This window comes from Triturus cristatus, chromosome 11 (genome assembly GCF_964204655.1).
Source record: "Triturus cristatus chromosome 11, aTriCri1.1, whole genome shotgun sequence".
Taxonomy (NCBI): Eukaryota; Metazoa; Chordata; class Amphibia; order Caudata; family Salamandridae; genus Triturus; species Triturus cristatus.
In genome coordinates, this window is record NC_140594.1 from 1,037,228,406 (window position 1) to 1,037,246,007 (window position 17,602).

The window sequence follows — 17,602 nt, forward strand, 5'->3', positions numbered from 1 at the left end:
GAGTAGCAGAGAGTGAGTAGCAGAGAGTGAGTAGCAGAGAGTGAGTAGCAGAGAGTGAGTAGCAGAGAGTGAGTAGCAGAGAGTGAGTAGCAGAGAGTGAGTAGTGAGTAGAGAGCAGTAGAGTAGTAGAGAGCTGCTCCCGGGCAAAATGTCTTGTATGAGGCTAATATATAGGATCGTCTCAGCACCAGCATTGTTAATTTAGCATTATCTGATTCAATACAAATATACAGGGTCATCTCAGCGCTGTCGAACAAATGACTTTGTATGACCCAAATATGCAAGGTCACCCCGGTGCCTTCTGCTACCGCACAAAACGGCTTCTATGAGGCAAATATACGGGGTCACCTCAGCACTCTGTGCTCTCGAGCAAACAGCACTGTGACTTCAACATTGTCTGATCTAAAATAAATGTACAGCATCGCCTCGACGCTTTCTGCTACCAGAAAATACATTGTAAATCTTCTGAATGAAAATATATATATATATATATATATATATATATATATATATATATATATATATATATATATATCCACAAGAAATCCCTCCAGCCGGAAAGAAAAACGGGATGCACTCTTGACAACCTTTTATGCGCTTTATTTTCTTTATATTTTCATTGCATGGGGTACAGGCAATAGCTGATCTACGCGTTTCGGTATTCCTGATACCTTGCTCACGATCAACTGTTTGTTTGGTCCCGCCCTTTTTAAGTTCAATTGAAATTACATAATTTCCTGGCGGTTTCCAAACACCCCTTTGCATTCTGGAGAATGTAGTTTTGAAACCAAATGTTTCTTTATGTTATATATGTCCTTCTTATTTATTTGCACTCCAATGCTTTGTTTTTTGTAAGAAAAGTCCAGTCAACATTGTTCTTCGTAAGCGCTTTATCTTTTCTTCGCTTTACCTCCTCTGGTGGAGTTTAATCTTGTGAGTGATAAGTTCTTTTGGATCATTAATTTCCATTTTTACGATTTGTTCTTCGATGTTTTCATCCCTGGACTGCATTTTCTTTTTATTTTACTGTTTTCATGTTCTTGTCTTCTTTTTTATAGATGTATGTAGAGCTCTTCTGACTGTTATTCATTGTTAGAACCGATGGCTAACTACATTGACTTCTTCCTAAACCCCTACGTAACTCAACTCAGCTCCTATATACAGGACACAACAGACCTGTTAAGACTACTGCAAAACACTCCCTGGCAGGACACATATCAATTGGTAACAATGGATGTTATATCCTTATATACTAACATTGAAAATGACATGGGCCTGGAGGCATGTGACTTCTTCTTGAAAGAACGTAACATCAAATACAGTGAACATAACAAGATGCTCCTTGATATGATATCAATATGCTTGAACAAGAATATCTTTGTTTTCGGAGATGAGGTGTATCGCCAGAGGAATGGGACTGCAATGGGATTTTCTTTTAGTCCCAGTTATGCCTGTTTAGCGATGGGATATTGGGAGAAAGAGGTCGCATGGTGTGAAAGTAATGACAGAATGGTGAATAAGGTCGTCAGTTGGAAACGGTTTATTGATGACCTTTTCATCATCTGGGATGGCACAGAAATGGAATTCAAGGAATACTTTGAGCTACTAAACAACAGCAAAACAAATATAAAGTTTACATATGAGATCAGTAATGAAAGAGTGGTATTCCTTGACACGGTAATATACATCAAAAATGGCCACATACAAACAACTCTACACAGAAAAAGTACAGCAACCAATGCCACCTTGGAAGCAACAAGCTTCCACCAAAGAACCCTAATTTCAAGTATCCCTTATGGGGAGTTCTTGAGGATTCGGCGAATATGCAGTGAAGAAGATGAATGGCGAATACACGGACAAAACACAATGGAAAGATTCAAAAAAAGAAAATACAACACCCACATAGTAAAAAAATGCTGGGAAAAAACAAACAGCAAAACGAGAGAGGATTGTCTATCCAGAAAATCAAAGAAAACAGAACCTGAGACCATCCGGCTAATAATGGATTATTCATTGGAAAGCAAACAAATAGTGAGTATCTTGAGAAAAAACTGGAAGATACTACAGTTGGATCCTACTGTGAAGGAACTAGTAGGAAAGCATCCGATGGTAACATACAGAAGAGCAAAGAACTTGAAGGATCATTTAATCCATAGTCACTTCAAAGGAAAAGATAAGGAATCTACATGGCTGAAGACAAAAGGTTTCATAAAATGTCATATGTGTAAAGCCTGTCAAATTGCCCAACAGACAAAAAACATAAAGATGGCAAATAACAAAATCTGGGAGATTCGCCAATTAATAACGTGCAAGACGCAATATGTGATTTACATGTTGGAGTGTCCCTGCCCACTGAAGTACGTGGGGAGTACCATCTTTGAATTGAAAAAGAGAATACTGGAACACATAAGAGCTACAATACATAAAGACAAATCCAACGCGGTGGCAAAACATATGGAACAAGTCCATCAAGGAGACTGGAAAAAATTGAAATACTATGGAATTGAGACCATTCCAAGGAAAGAACGTGGGGGAGATCGTGAAAGACAATTGCAACAGAAGGAGTCACGTTACATTTTAAAATTACGAACATTATATCCGCACGGCCTTAACCAGTCAGAAGAGCTCTACATACATCTATAAAAAAGAAGACAAGAACATGAAAACAGTAAAATAAAAAGAAAATGCAGTCCAGGGATGAAAACATCGAAGAACAAATCGTAAAAATGGAAATTAATGATCCAAAAGAACTTATCACTCACAAGATTAAACTCCACCAGAGGAGGTAAAGCGAAGAAAAGATAAAGCGCTTACGAAGAACAATGTCGACTGGACTTTTCTTACAAAAAACAAAGCATTGGAGTGCAAATAAATAAGAAGGACATATATAACAAAGAAACATTTGGTTTCAAAACTACATTCTCCAGAATGCAAAGGGGTGTTTGGAAACCGCCAGGAAATGATGTAATTTCAATTGAACTTAAAAAGGGCGGGACCAAACAAACAGTTGATCGTGAGCAAGGTATCAGGAATACCGAAACGCGTAGATCAGCTATTGCCTGTACCCCATGCAATGAAAATATAAAGAAAATAAAGCGCATAAAAGGTTGTCAAGAGTGCATCCCGTTTTTCTTTCCGGCTGGAGGGATTTCTTGTGGATTTGAAGCGGTGTGGTTCAACCGCAGGGATTTGCACCCACGAGGAGCGCTGCAATCACCCGGTAACTGGGAACCAGTGGAGTATATATATATATATATATATATATATATATATATACACACATACACATACATACACACACATATACACACACACACCACTCTCTGCTATTGATCAAAATATGATGCAACGTCAACAGTTTCTGATACCAAATAGATATACAGGGCCACTTCGACATCCTCGGCTATCGAGTAAAATAGATTATAACATTATCTGAAATAGAGCAGAATGCATTCTAATGCCGGTCTCTCAATCGAGCAAAATACATTGTAACTTCAGAAGTATGTAGTCCAGATCTAAATATTGTCACTTCAACGAGCTCTACTACCGAACTGAAAATATGGGCTGTCCTCAACACTCCCTGCCACGGGGCGTTATTAATTTAATTTTTATATGTTACCTTGCGTACATTTGTAGGGCGCGCTTACTTTAATAAGATACACGTTGTAATTTCGACTTTGTACGATACAAAATAAAAATAGGGCTTTCCTTCAGCCACTACGACGCAAAAAACACAGGTGACCTCAACGTTCTTTGAATAAACTACACTGTCATTTCATCGTTGTGAGATAGAACAAGATGCACTGTCACTTGACCATTAACAACACGCACTTCACTGCTAGTTAACAAAAGGCAGTGTGACGTCATCGCTGTGTCACACGGAGAGGTTGCAGCGTTGCTTCACTGCTACTTAACACGCAGTGTGAGGTCACAGTTATCTCAGCCCGAGAGAACGCGGTGTCGATTCACTGCTATTGCTTACACATAGTGTGACGTCACATCGCTGGTGTGGCAGAACATAGTGCAGTTTACGTTCTGTGCGGTCTTAAGGAACAAAATGCAACGTCGATTCAGCACCCACTTCCAAATAACAGAACAGAAGGTCCATTCAGCATTCGGCTGTAGTTCGAAGTACAAACTCACATCAGCACTTTTTGAATCAAAATAATAGAGATAACCATCCAGGCTATGGTACAGAACAACAGTGGTAAGCAGCTGTGTCTCACAGAGACAGACGGAAGGGGAAACAAATAGTGCTTACCCAGTAAATAAAGGCACTAGTGTAACGCCGCGGGAAAAGATCCAATCCCGCAAGGCATAGATAAAAGGAGACAGGGTGGCAACAATAAGGGAGTGACATGCCTTCAGTGCAATCATTGCACTGCCTGTGGCATAATTCGTGACGCAAGACAACGCGCACAAATCAAAAGTTAATGCGGAGCTGGGACGAGGCTTCTGGAATCGTATCGATTCCAAGAAGCCTCGCATGACGAGGCAGAGCTTAATAGAGATAACCATCTAGGCTATGGTACAGTGGTAAGCAGCTGTGTCTCAGAGAGACAGACTGAAGGGGAAACAAATAGTGCTTCCCCAGTAAATAAAGGCACTAGTGTATCGCCGCGGGTAAAAAATTAAAAGTTAAGGCGGAGCTGGGATGAGGCTTCTGGAATCGTATCGATTCCAAGAAGCCTCGTATGACGAGGCAGAGTATGGGCTGCCTACGTCAGGCCGAGACCTACAAAGGAAGCCTACCTATGAGGAGGGTAGTTAATGAGGAATAGTTTCGGCCGTGGCATTGTCCGCTGCTTTGCTGTGGTCATTGACACAGGGTGGGCTTGAATGTGTCCCAGAGTAATTAACAGTTCCTGAGATTAATTCAAGCATTCCACTGGTCGTATTTTTGTTTTTGGCATTCATGTACCTGTCCGGCATGCACAAGGAAGTGCGCATTGCTGTTGCTCATGCTGTATTAAATATGTGGGAACTTTGGTGAAATTTTGTTAGTATACGAAATACAAAAAATATGTTTTTGTGGTGCGTATACAGCATAAAGAGGGGCTTACCCTACAGTCTAAGGTGGTATCCGTTTTAGATGGCAGAACAAATGGTGGCAAGTGGGTCACGGTAATCAAATCAGGGACATTTATTCTATTTCGAAAACGTAGTCTGAAAGTTTTAATTTAAGTTAGATCTGCAACTTCTCCTCTACTCCCCCCTTCAAATAAACCTTGGTGGACTAACCCAGCGCTTGAAAGGAGCATTTATTGTTAGGTACTAAATAGATGCACTTCTTTAATTTGAAAGAAAGAGTACCAGCACTTCCCAGGGGCAGAGAAGCACACTGGGATATCGAATATCAGCAGTCCTCAGTGGCAAACAAGTACGAATGGCGAGTAGCTGCACGTTTATATTCCAATTTCAAGCACCAGTCTAATCCTAATGCATGCATTCTTCTTAGTCAGTGACTTGACCAAAACTGACCCTCATTCAAGCTAACAGACCTGAATGCGGTCGGAGACTCCCGATTTTTAGGAAGAAAATGGATTTTAGCTGTCTCCCACCTACAATTGTCTTAGCTTCAATGCAAGATAATAGAGAAATTAAAGTACGTTGATTTTTTTTTTATCAAACCTCCTCTTAACGGTTCCAACATTTTGCCATGTATGGACCCCTGTCTCATGCCCTCACCACCAAAACATGTCTAGCAGTCCCTTGGATACAGCGCTTAATTTGAGCCAGTGGTGTCCGATGCTCAGCACCTGCACTTCATTGTCAACACTGCACTTATGACAGTCTACCACATGGTGGCACTGCTCATTTAATTTAGAGATGAGAAGAACGGTTGTTTGTGAATGCAATATACATTAAAAATTACTAACACCTGCCTCCCCAGCCATTCCTTTGGGGATCAGGAATAATCTGAACTGTCGCACTTACAGGCGAGAGAGATCGATAGTAGTTGTTTTTGGTACCACCACAGGCAGCGATGATGGGGGCAATGGGTGGTGCAAGCTGTAGTGGTCTCCTGGTCAGGGCTCTGGTACTTATTATTTTACAAATAAAGCACTGCTCGGATTCCCGCAAAGGCCTGTGTCCCTGCCAACATCATAAATCTGGAAGACCAACACACACATAAATGGCTCATTGAAGATTCTGGCTGATGTCAACGTCCTTAAGGATCTTCAAACTAGGAGGCGGACTCTTATAGGCAGGAGGGAGGGGGGCCTTCAGGCTTTGGCCTGGTGCCACTTCACCAGCAGCAGCAACGCTCATGTGAGCAGCTCTTGTGTTTTGAGAGAAGACCAGCGTGCCTCAGCTCGAGACATTATGGTCCGACTTGACAGCACAGACAATTGCGTGATCATCACTAAAGAGGGGCTTTGGCTCCGCCCACGTGTTGGGAGACAGGAGTTCTCGTGCTAGTTACTTGCAATGCTTCACATTACCGTTCAACATTTGGCATTACCAATGCTTGCTTTCCGTTTGTGGAGCACTGCTCTATGACTGTGTGAGCCTGGCAAAGGTGCAGCCTGCTGCAAACAATAGCAGGAAACAAAATCGTTATCTGCACGAAAATGTAAACATGGCAGAGAAGCCATTCTGCAGTTCTGGCTGCACCCCGCCCTCCCCTCTCCAGGATGCAGCTTGCACCCAGCGGGCCCGCCATGTTGACTTAGCACATGGCTTCATGACACCCATTCCTGGCTCGACGACACGCGGTGGCCTCATTGGTCAGACTAGAAACAAATGGTGTGCATGGATTAAACATTAAATAAAATGTGAGAAAATTAACACATTATCTCACGGGATTGTTGGTATGTATCAACAACGCCTCCTTTTCAATTAGGATCAGGCTCGTCCCAGGGCAAAATAAAGGGCTGCAGTATAAACTAGTTTGAACCCCAATTACTTCTTTGTTGGTAACATAACAACACGTGGACGAGTCTGAATAACAGGTCATGTCGGATCCGGCACTAGAAGCCGTGGCGGTCACTCCCAAACACTTCTCCCCCCCGTAATGGAAAATGATGCTCCCCCCGCGCACCTAATGTGACTACCCCCCCCCCCCCTCCCCCAGTCTCTCCCATATCTCAGATAGTTATTTGCCTGGAGTTAAATGCCCTCTCCCTGAGGGTTTGAGGCCCCTTGGAGGTGTTGGGCGTCCCTACGACACAGGGCTACGGGGAGCCTTCGTTACGCCCCCGCCCTGCGCATTAAGGGGCATTTCAGCAACAACCGGCGATAATTATCGCTAAGCGCACCTAGCGCTAGGAAAATTATCGCCGGCTAAGGTGGATTTTTATCGCTGAGATACCATGCTAATAGCAACGCTTATCTCAAAAGCGATAAAAGTCCTAGCGCTAACTGCCAAACGTGAGATTATCGCTGGAAACCCAGCGATAATCCCACGAAGTTTGGCGATAGCTTGCTGATAGGGCCTCACATATTTAGCCATGATATCCACCTTCCATAAGATATCATGGCTAAGTCAGTCCTGAAGCAGGCGTAAGGAAAGTAGCGATAACAGAGGTTATCACTACTTTTCTTGTCGCTATGCTTCATAGCGTGGGGCTTGATGATTGGAGAAATGTCGCTTAGCGACATTTCTCCAGTCGTGTCAGGTCAGGAACGCCCACTTTGCATCTCATTAGAGATGCAAAGCTGGGCGTTAAGAATCCGGGCGCTAATGCAAGGTTTCACGCGATAGCGGGACCTTGCTAATTAGGCAATAAAATTATCGCCGCTTTTCGCCCAAAAACGGACGCAAAAGCGGCGATAATTTTCTATCGCCTCGTTGCCGAAATGCCCCAACGTTCTTCAACGTGCCAGACACGTCTTCAAAGGGCACACAGCATAAATGGTACAGTCCAAAAGGCTATTATGCTTTTCTCTTTCCAAGCTCGTAGAAAGCAATGTCCTACATGTACAGTTGCAAGGCTATTGTACAAAGCACCCATTAAATGTAATAAATATAGAATAACTTAATGCAAGAAGAACAATGACTAAATACACAACTTTTATTATCGCTTCACGGGTCCGGGCCGCATTGGTAATAGAGGGAAGTTGTGTTTGCGACTTTTTCCAAGTTGTTTTAGTGAGGAACGTCTACTTTGCATATCATTAGCGATAAATATCGCTGACATGCAAAGCGGCAAATAAACACGGCTGCTGTCGCACGGAAACAAGCGCTAACGCAGGTTATCGAGTCCTTGTTGATAGGAAAATCGCCGCTTTTACGGCGATATGTGCCAGAAAAGCGGCAAAACTTCTCGATAATATGCCCCTAGATATTGCACCAGAGCTTCCTTTCCTCACTGGGAGGGCAGGTGCCCACAGGTGGGGTTTTCCTGTGGAGCATGGCTTGAGCATTGGGACAACTTTCAGCTACCCACGTGTTTCTCTAACCCCTTTCTGTGGGAGCACATCAATCCCAGCTCCTGAGATTAAGGGTTCAGCACTCCTGATCCACTGGGGAGCTGGGAATATCTGGGTGAAATAGAGATAGTTGGCAGTCACCTCGGCTGCCCTCTAACTGGGTAGAGAGGGCCGCATGCACATTCCTGCCTAGCCACTGGGCAAGGCTGTGTCCAGTTCGGGCAGGACAGTCCCCATGGGGAGCAGGGTGTAGACTGATTTGCATATGGCTGGGTCAGAACTGGGGTGGCATGGTGAGCAAAAAAATAATGGATTTAACCCAGATCTGTGACAAGAGGTGAGTGTCAAAAGTTTCAGCACTCCGTCCATCATCTTGTTGTGTTGCTATGTTCGCCTTAAGTGACCAGGGTATGCCCAGACGTGGGTCCCTGGTTTGCTGTGCCACTGGATTCAAGCTAGCCTGGCTGATGAGGGGGGGGGGGGGGGAAGACCTGAAACCAGTCCCAGGAGGTTGCAAATAAAGAGACATCCCTTGGGGCCATCAGTATTGGGAGTATTTTGCCCATGGAGTGAAAGCAGACTAGTGGAAAAGACCCATCTGTTGTAGATTAGCCCTCATTGGTGCACTAGTCTGGACTGATTTACCATAACCACGAGGATCTTTAAATCTGGTTCACCAAGCTTTCATTTCATCTTGTATGAGGTGGGAATTGTTTTCGCAGTCGCGAATAGAGAATCAGCTTATCACTGAAAATGTAATTGGAGGGTAACAGTGGAGTGGCTTGTTCGGAAAAACACTCTGGGGACACAAATCATCTGTGGAGGTATTAAGGAGGTACAAAGCAAACACAAGGAGATGATGGACTGAGCGCAGAAACTTTTCAGACACTCGCCCCTAGTCACAGATCTGGGTTGAATCCATCATCATTCTTTAGCTCACTTTGCCACCTCAGTTCAGACCCAGCTATATGCAAATCAGTTTTCACCCTGTGCCTCCTGGCTGAACTGCCAAGCCAGGTCTTCCCTGAACCAAAAACAAGCATCCTGGGACGTGGGTCCATTGCTCACTTTGCCACTGGATTCAAGCTAGCCTGGCTGATGAAGGGTGTTACCCAGAAATCAGTCCAGGATGCTAGTTTCGGGTTCATGGAAGACAAAAAATTGTTTTTTAAATCTATCCAACTCGGGAAAATACCAATCTGGTTTCTACTCAAGCCACAGCACGGATCCAGCCACCCTGAAACCTGTTGCCATCAATGGAAATTGCCTCTTAATACTATCCATCTTTCCATCAGCCTTTGACACTATCAACCATGACATTCGCCTAAAGACTCTAAATGGAAGAATCGGCTTGAAAGGAAGTATCCTAAAATGGCTTTAGTCCTACCTCTCCTATTGAGCACAACTTTTTTTGTAACCGTATTTTATATTGCGTGAGCTTGACCGACGGTATTGGAGAGCTTTACATGAGCACCATTACACAATGACACATTCATTGTTTTTGGTGGGTACAGAGAGATTAAGTGATTTGCCCAGAGTCACAGGATGTTGAGCAGACATGTACCTGGTTCCCCAGCTTCAAAGTCGGCAGCTCTAACCGTTATGCCCACATCCTCTCCCATTAGTTTTTGCAAAAAAAAATTATATATAATAACCTAACGGCGAGCACTGTGGCAGTAGGATTAATATACGGCAATTAAATATTACTGTATGTTATTAAAAACCAAGAAATTTACTGAAAAAAAACAAAGGTTACAGGGATGTTATAGTGAGGAAATAGCATTAAAAAAAAAGCAGAGATTCCCTGAGAAAATGAAAGTTTACAGGGACGTTATAGTTAGAAACTAGAATTGAAAAAACCTTGGAAAGTCAGTAAAGAACCAAAGGTTACAGGGATGTTATAGTTAAATTCCAATTTTACACAGATGAAACCATAGAAATTCAGCAGTTCTAGTTATCTCAAGAAACGATAACTTGTACCCTGAGTAAACTATAACTCACGCCCTCGCCATTCGCTGCTAATTACACTTCAATTTTGGCACGCCCTGGACAAATTCTTGAAAGAACTGGGCATCAATATCTTACAATACACCGGTTTCATACTTCTTTACATCAAAAATCTCTCAAGACACAAAACCAGATATCCTGAAAAACTGACTTTCAAAAATCCAACACTGGAGCACAGACTAATCCCAGTATCCAACAAGAAGCAATAACCACTGGATTCAAAGAAGAAGAGGCACTTAAGGATAAATGACACCAAAATGGAATTTCTTTTCCTCCTACCAAATAGGACATGCTGTTGCAGTGATAGCTGGTTAATGCTTTTAAAACCCTAAATTATTAACTGAGTAAACCCTTGGGCTTCATACTGGACACAAACCTAAATCTGGGGGTTCATGACAAATGCATCTGAAAGACGCCTTCTACCAGATAAGACTTTTCAGACACTTAAAAGACTTTATTCGACAAAAATGATCTTAGGGCATTGGTCCAACCCTTTGTACTTGTATGTACTGATCATAGAAACAAACTCTTCTCAAATAACCTGAAGCATCCCAAAAAGCACTCCTACACGCTGTAGCGCCAGTGGCGTAGCTAGATCTTTTGCTGCCAGTACGTTTGCCACCCTACGGCAGCCACATGTAGGAGCAGGAGGGGGAGAGGGGGCTGGAGATTCTTGTGTTTTTTCTGCCCCACGACGGCTGCAGGTAAGAGCTGGGTGCCGCCGCCCCCACAACTTGTGCCACCCGGGGTGGACTGCCCACCCTTGCTATGCCACTGTGTAGTGGACTTACTCAATGGCTAGCGTAAATCTGCTGTAGAGCACAGGGGTAATCCCAATTACCAACTAGAACAACCCAAAAAAAAAAAAATCACTAACCCTGGGATCTCAAGTTACGTGCTGCCCTGCGTACAGCACAACAATGCCTTGTCAGGGGTAGTAAGTGATATATAATGCAATATATAGTCCATACAGAACCTAGTACCGTTACATTCAGCAGTCAGACAGTCGACTGTAGTTCATACAGGCTGCCTAAAAAGTATTTTGACTGCCGGACACTCTTACACTCACTTAAAACAAAACTGCTAAGGGTCAATTCCATCACCCAGTAGTGGATTAGCCCACAGCAATACCACCCATTACCACCTGAACAGACGTGGAATAACTGAAGAGATCGGCAACATGCCGCTGGCCAACTGCGCACTCTTAGTTCACCATGGCAGGTCCCGACCACTTACATACAATGGCCACTGCTGGGCATCTCACAAGGAAGATCAAATTTAGGATAATATTAGCAAGATTCATCCCTGCAGATCTCTCTACCAGGTCTCCCTCTAACCTATGCCTGCTCAGGACAAAAAACCTCAAACAAAATATCTCAGAGACTGGACAACCCGGTGCAGTAACCAGCTAAGTGGACTATGAACATAGGAAGTATCATCAGAAGACCTTCAGAGCTGCTGAAAGTGTCCAACTAACAGAAAACAATACACTGTGCACCTCTCACACTTCTTCATCCATCACACTGCCAAGCGTCGGGTCCCATAACATGATACCAGCACCACGGTGGTCCTCGCGTGCAACACTGAGACACTTCCCACACACGATCAAAACGAAGACGACACTCTTCCAACCACACACCCTACAGGGCGTAGCATGCTACCCGTGTAGACAAGCATTTCTCTAGTACAAAACATAGACCAAGAGCTATCACGTTGGGAGAAAAGCTACAGCACTGCGTAAACACTGGGAAAAAAGTGCAGCACCGCATTTACTGTGCAATGGTGGTGTCATCAGACAAGCTTTTGATAAAAATGCCTCGAGTGCGGGAAACTGGACGCTATTTTTTAGCATTACGGTGCACAGGCCAGCAAGTGGAGTTCTAGGGTGCGTTTGTGCACGAGGCACGCCCTACCAGTTACAAATCTCAGTGCACAATCACCCATCCCAAGTGTCTTTTTACCATAAATAGGTTAGGAGAATAACTCAAGTTTCACCTCCGCCATTTGTTTGCCCCGGTTTCTACTGGGTGCTAGGAATGCACGCAAACTGAAGTTGCAGCTTTAGATGATCTGACTTTGCGTGGAATCCCAGGGTGGTTGCCCTGTTCCCACCCATACACTACTCTTTAACTTATCACTGTTCAGGCACCTTGGGACGCAATGCATTTGGCTTTTGCACCCGCCACCTAAACGGCGCCTGCCCTAACATGTTGGAAGTCTGTGCACACAGTGTTAGCTGGGAGTGATGCTAACCAAGCACTATTGCAGTCACTGGAATTAATCGATTTTGTGGCTGCGCCTTTCCTGCACAATTACAGATTTAATACACTTGCACCACAACCCATCATCTACTGCATAATCTGGAGATTTTAACAAAAATGTTTCTACCTCAGACGGATTATAGGTTATTAAGAATGTGGTGAAACTGGTCGCTCTGCAGTGGAAGGCCCTATGCAAAGGTTGACTGGTCACCTTTCTGTTGCTTATTGCTGTATTTGGGTGTCAAACTGGCAATAATGAGCAAGGCTGGACTGGCCATCGGGTGTTTCCCCGGAAGGCTGAAAGTGTGGGGACCGGTTTTGTTAGAGGGGCTGGTTTGGTTGCAGTGCGGCAGTTTTAAAAGCACTGCAAAGTTCTTGTATATCCAGCAGTTTTCGTGCAACAAGAAATATGTCAAGAAATCTCTTGTGATTAAGGTACCTTATGGAGAGAAATGGGAGATTTATGCACTGGCAGTTTTGAATCATCTACGGCAGCGCAGAGGGTTAACATGCCTGCTGCAAAGAAAGTGTACCATGCATACCAAAGAACAGTCTTTTAGGAGCATAGCTCAGTGGGTTACTGCTTTTGTCACAGAGATTCTTTTGTTACTGTGCAGTTCATAAGTTACAATCGTAATGTAGCACAGTGAGCTATGAACTGCCATCAAAGAGCTGCATGAAAAACTGCATGATACAGGTTAGAAAGTTATGTTTTTTCACACCATTTCATCATCCTGATTTGGGAAATATAAAGTGTGGGTGGAAATAAATTCTTATTATTAAAGTCAACCCTAACCGCTGTGTGTTATGTTCTGAATCCTGAGTTTGTGCATCTCCAGACCAAGAACTCTTAAAAATGCCTACCAGTACGGGTGACATGAATCCTACATCTTGTAGTTCCCTTTGCCTTATGTAACATTTTCTATACACTGAGTTACCCACATACGATTTATTGGTTATGTGTGATGTAAAGTGCTCCGACACCCTACACTGGTATGCGAGGTGCTATAAAACAAATACAATTCATGTGAGAGAGGGGCCAAGGAGAGATGAGAGGCGCTGTTGGAGGGTGATAGTGAGGAGCCCCAAGAAAGGTTGCCATATCCTGGTGCACAGCAAGGTCCTCATGTACTATGCTTGAAAAGCTAATGCTATTGAATATACAATGACAAATGTGTTGTAGAATGCCACCATTTAGTTCCCAAGTGTTCTTGGGAGAACCCCAAAGCCCCCCTGTGTAATGGCCAGGCTCCCTCGCTATGCACTGCATGGGGGCGCTGGTCTGACACAATTTGCCTGGACTGCTTTGGGTTCCCAGCCCGGCCCTGCTAAAGAGGTGAAACGTTTGCCAAGATAGCGTTAACGTTTAAAAATTACAAACTAAGGAGGCAATACCATCACAAAATGCGCCGCATTATGCCACATAATATGCCTTTCCTTGCCACATAATTCAGCCTTCCCTGCCGCATAATTCCGGTGGACCTACATTTATGCAGCAGTGGAGCACAGACAGACAGACAAACTCAACCACATCCTTCAACAGCTAAAAAAACGTGTTGGAGACAGAGTCCCCCTATGGCAGTTCAACAAAGCACCATTAAATGGCACCGCAGACGTGTCAGGATTGCTTTCAAAACCAAACGCGCGAGAAGGCGCTTGCGCGGCGCCGTGCACAGCTATAAAAAGGATATATTTACAGTGCATGCGAGGTGATCCATAGCAGCGAGGCCAGCGCCCAGAGGCCGAACGACAAGCACACTTTGTCATCTGCGAAGCACTTAGTCAGATAGTCCCAGTTCCAAAGCGCCAAGGTTACAAGCTGCTGTCCTCCGACCGCTTCTGTTCCATTTTCGGGGGGACCCGTCGGTGGGAGACCCATTTCTGAACCCTTAAATTACCACGTTTTTGATAAGCGTAACGCTGCCCCGCTGTGCGATTGGGGCCGCGACATACAGGTACACTGTTTCTAGTGCTCTAGCCTCTAGGCACTACGTTGCTATTTGTGCACGGGCCAGTAAAGTGCGCAGTTGCTGATACCATGGCTTCTAGGTCCTGAGTACATGTTTTTGGCGTGGGGGTTCCCAATTAGTGAAAAGCTGCTGGTACAATTCCTTTAACAACCACCCCCAGTGTCCCTCGTGGTTCTAGGCACTAAGTCGCGAAGGCCTGGACATATGGTTAACATGTGCAGTTAGCCCCTTGCCATCCACGCGTGACTCCGATTTGTGGGTGCTGAGCTACCGATGGCCATGTTGCAAGGTGATGTTTTGCAGATGTTACTGAGTCTGTAGCTGGTGTTTGTGCTTCTAGGCGCTGTATTGCAAGAGTAGATTCCAATCCTTGCTTTTAAGAAGTTTCGATATTTTTTTCCTGGGTAGCTCGAAATTGTGCACAACAGTCGCGCACTTACAAGGAGAACAGAGACACGCAGGTTACAGTTAGTCCTAACGCAGAGTCACGCATATTGCGGACAGCTGAGGGATCTGACAGCAAGTGCGAGAGAAGTAGGATGTCCAGGACGCCGGGAGCCGAGATGGGATGCAGTCCTCCTCGGTGAAGCCGGATGTACCCGTGAGCTCAGGTGTCCAAGAGGCAGCTCGGATCGCGGTCTATCTGCTGGCAGGGACTCCCCGTCCCATCACGTCACCGAAATTCCTGCTGCTCTCAACTTCTAAAGGGTTCCTTCCTAACACAGCGCTTCTGTCTCAAGCGAATCCAGGGCGGTTGGAGGGGCTCAAAACCTCTTCGCGCTCACCCGAGCCTCCGAACAGCTGTTAAGATTCTCGGCCGACGATACAGGTCACACCTGTGCTTGTTAGCAAACAGCATGTTGCATTCTGGGAATTGTAGTTTCACTTTCCGCATTTGCTAAAATACCCCCGTAAGAATTGGCTAAAACGCCTGGGATGGTTGAAAGTGTCCCACGACGGTGGGGCCTCTTTAGCAGACGACGGACGGCCGTGCTACTTCCTTCACACTTCAGCTGGCTTCCTCGTGTGGGTCTGCCCTCCACCCCTCCCTCAGTAGCAGAGCGGGAAGTCGCTGCCTTCACTCCTCACCTCCGGGAGCTGGTGGAACCACATTCCTGCACTTCACCGCACCTGCTGTGGCGAAAAATTCTATCCCGGTTTGGGTGGATAAGTGGTCAGGGCGGTGAGACAGCGCCCCCTCCTGCTGTGCAAACATGTCCCTGAAGGCGAGGGCGCTGCCTACCCACCTACGCCCTCTAAGTGCAAGACTGCCTCTCCCAGCCCAAGACACGGAGGCGTTCATTCTGAACACGTGGGCTTAGGTAAACAGTTTACCATAAACATCACCGGCTGACTTTTTTAAGGCACTATTTGCAATTGTAATTTCACAATGAAATTACAGTGACTACTTCCGGCCAAACGGGTAACAACTCTTGTCTCGTTTCAGTTGCTTACTTTTTTAAATATATGTATATATATATATATATATATATATATATATATATATATTCACTGAAAAAACCATAACCATAGGTTTCAGGGGCGTTATAGTTAGGAATTGGCATTTAAAAAATCTTAGAAATTCACTGAAAAAAACATAGGTTTCAGGGGTGTTGTAGTTAGCTGGACATTTCCCTCGTACAAAACCCTATAAATTCCCCTGTTATAGTTAGTTCAGCTAACTATAACTTGCGCCCCCGCAATGCACTGCTGATGACGTCACATATTACATCACTCATGACATGGTCAGTGACATCACTGATGACATCTCAAATGACATCACTGATGACGTCATCCATGTGAAAAATTAGTGCATCTTCTCACACCCTAATATAACCTTTGATACGCAGACTTAAAATTTCAGACGGCCATTTTGACAACCATAGATACTCCAATACCAATAACTACTCACCCATTCATTGACTTTTAAGTCTACATACATCTCCACTCACTCACCTGTACAGTCACTCATACTTACAGTCACTCTGTGCATTTCTACACCTATATAGACACTCACACACCGCCAATCATCCATTGAGGTACTGACACATCTAGTCAGTCATGCAAATAATTAATCACAGTAAAATTTACTCACCTATACAGTTAAAAACACTCAAGTTCATTTACTCATAAAAATACTAACAAATTCTGTGACTTCCTGCAGAAAAACAAACAGCACATGACACAGATATCCTTGCACTATGGCGCATACAGCCACTCCCAAAATCACACACTCTCACATATAGATAGTTATATACTCTTACACACATATACACTGCATTTCACATATGTAGTTACTGACACATGTACAACTGAGATATACATTCAATCACTAACACACCCATACATACACTCACCCAACCATACAGTCCATCACAGATGCACTCTTAAAAACATGCACCCACTGAATCACACACTCACACATCTAGTCACAGAGTCACACACACCCTACCCACACAAACACTCAGGCACCCATACAGATACTCAGACAACCAATCAATAACCCATATAGACACTCATATAGCTATTCACAAAACCATGCAGCCACTTCTACACCAACACACAGACACATACAGACATTCACACAGTTTAGTCACTAGTCTGTAGTAAGATACATTTAATGACTCACTTATAGACTCAGTTACGCACCTAGAAAATCATCCATTCACACACTTGTACACCCACTTATTTTTCAACAGGCCTTTCCCTATATATATTAAACAGAATAAAACTGTTCAGAAACACATACTCAATGGATGATGTCATCAGTGATGTCATTTGAAATGTCATCAGTGATGTCACTGACCATGTCATGAGTGATGTAATATGTGATGTCATCAGCACTGCATTGCGGGGGCGCGAGTTATAGCTAGCTGAACTAACTATAACAGGGGAATTTCTAGGGTTTTGTACGAGGGAAATGTCCAGCTAACTATAACACCCCTGAAACCTATGTTTTTTTCAGTGAATTTCTAAGGTTTTTTAAAT

General features: G+C 44.1%; 1 protein-coding gene across 2 annotated transcripts in view; it reads right to left on the bottom strand.

Annotated features, from left to right (window-relative positions):
• TMEM44 (transmembrane protein 44) overlaps positions 1–15,865 on the bottom strand; it is a 198,792-nt gene extending 182,927 nt beyond the window's left edge. Inside the window, exon 1 of one of the 2 annotated variants that reach the window (XM_085635259.1) lies at positions 14,342–15,865. In XM_085635259.1, the coding sequence (XP_085491385.1) occupies positions 14,342–14,523 (182 nt within the window). In that variant the 5' untranslated portion in view covers positions 14,524–15,865. The remainder of the gene's footprint in view (positions 1–14,341) is intronic. The other variant, XM_085635258.1, reaches the window with a different exon arrangement.
• Positions 15,866–17,602: the final 1,737 nt, after the last annotated feature.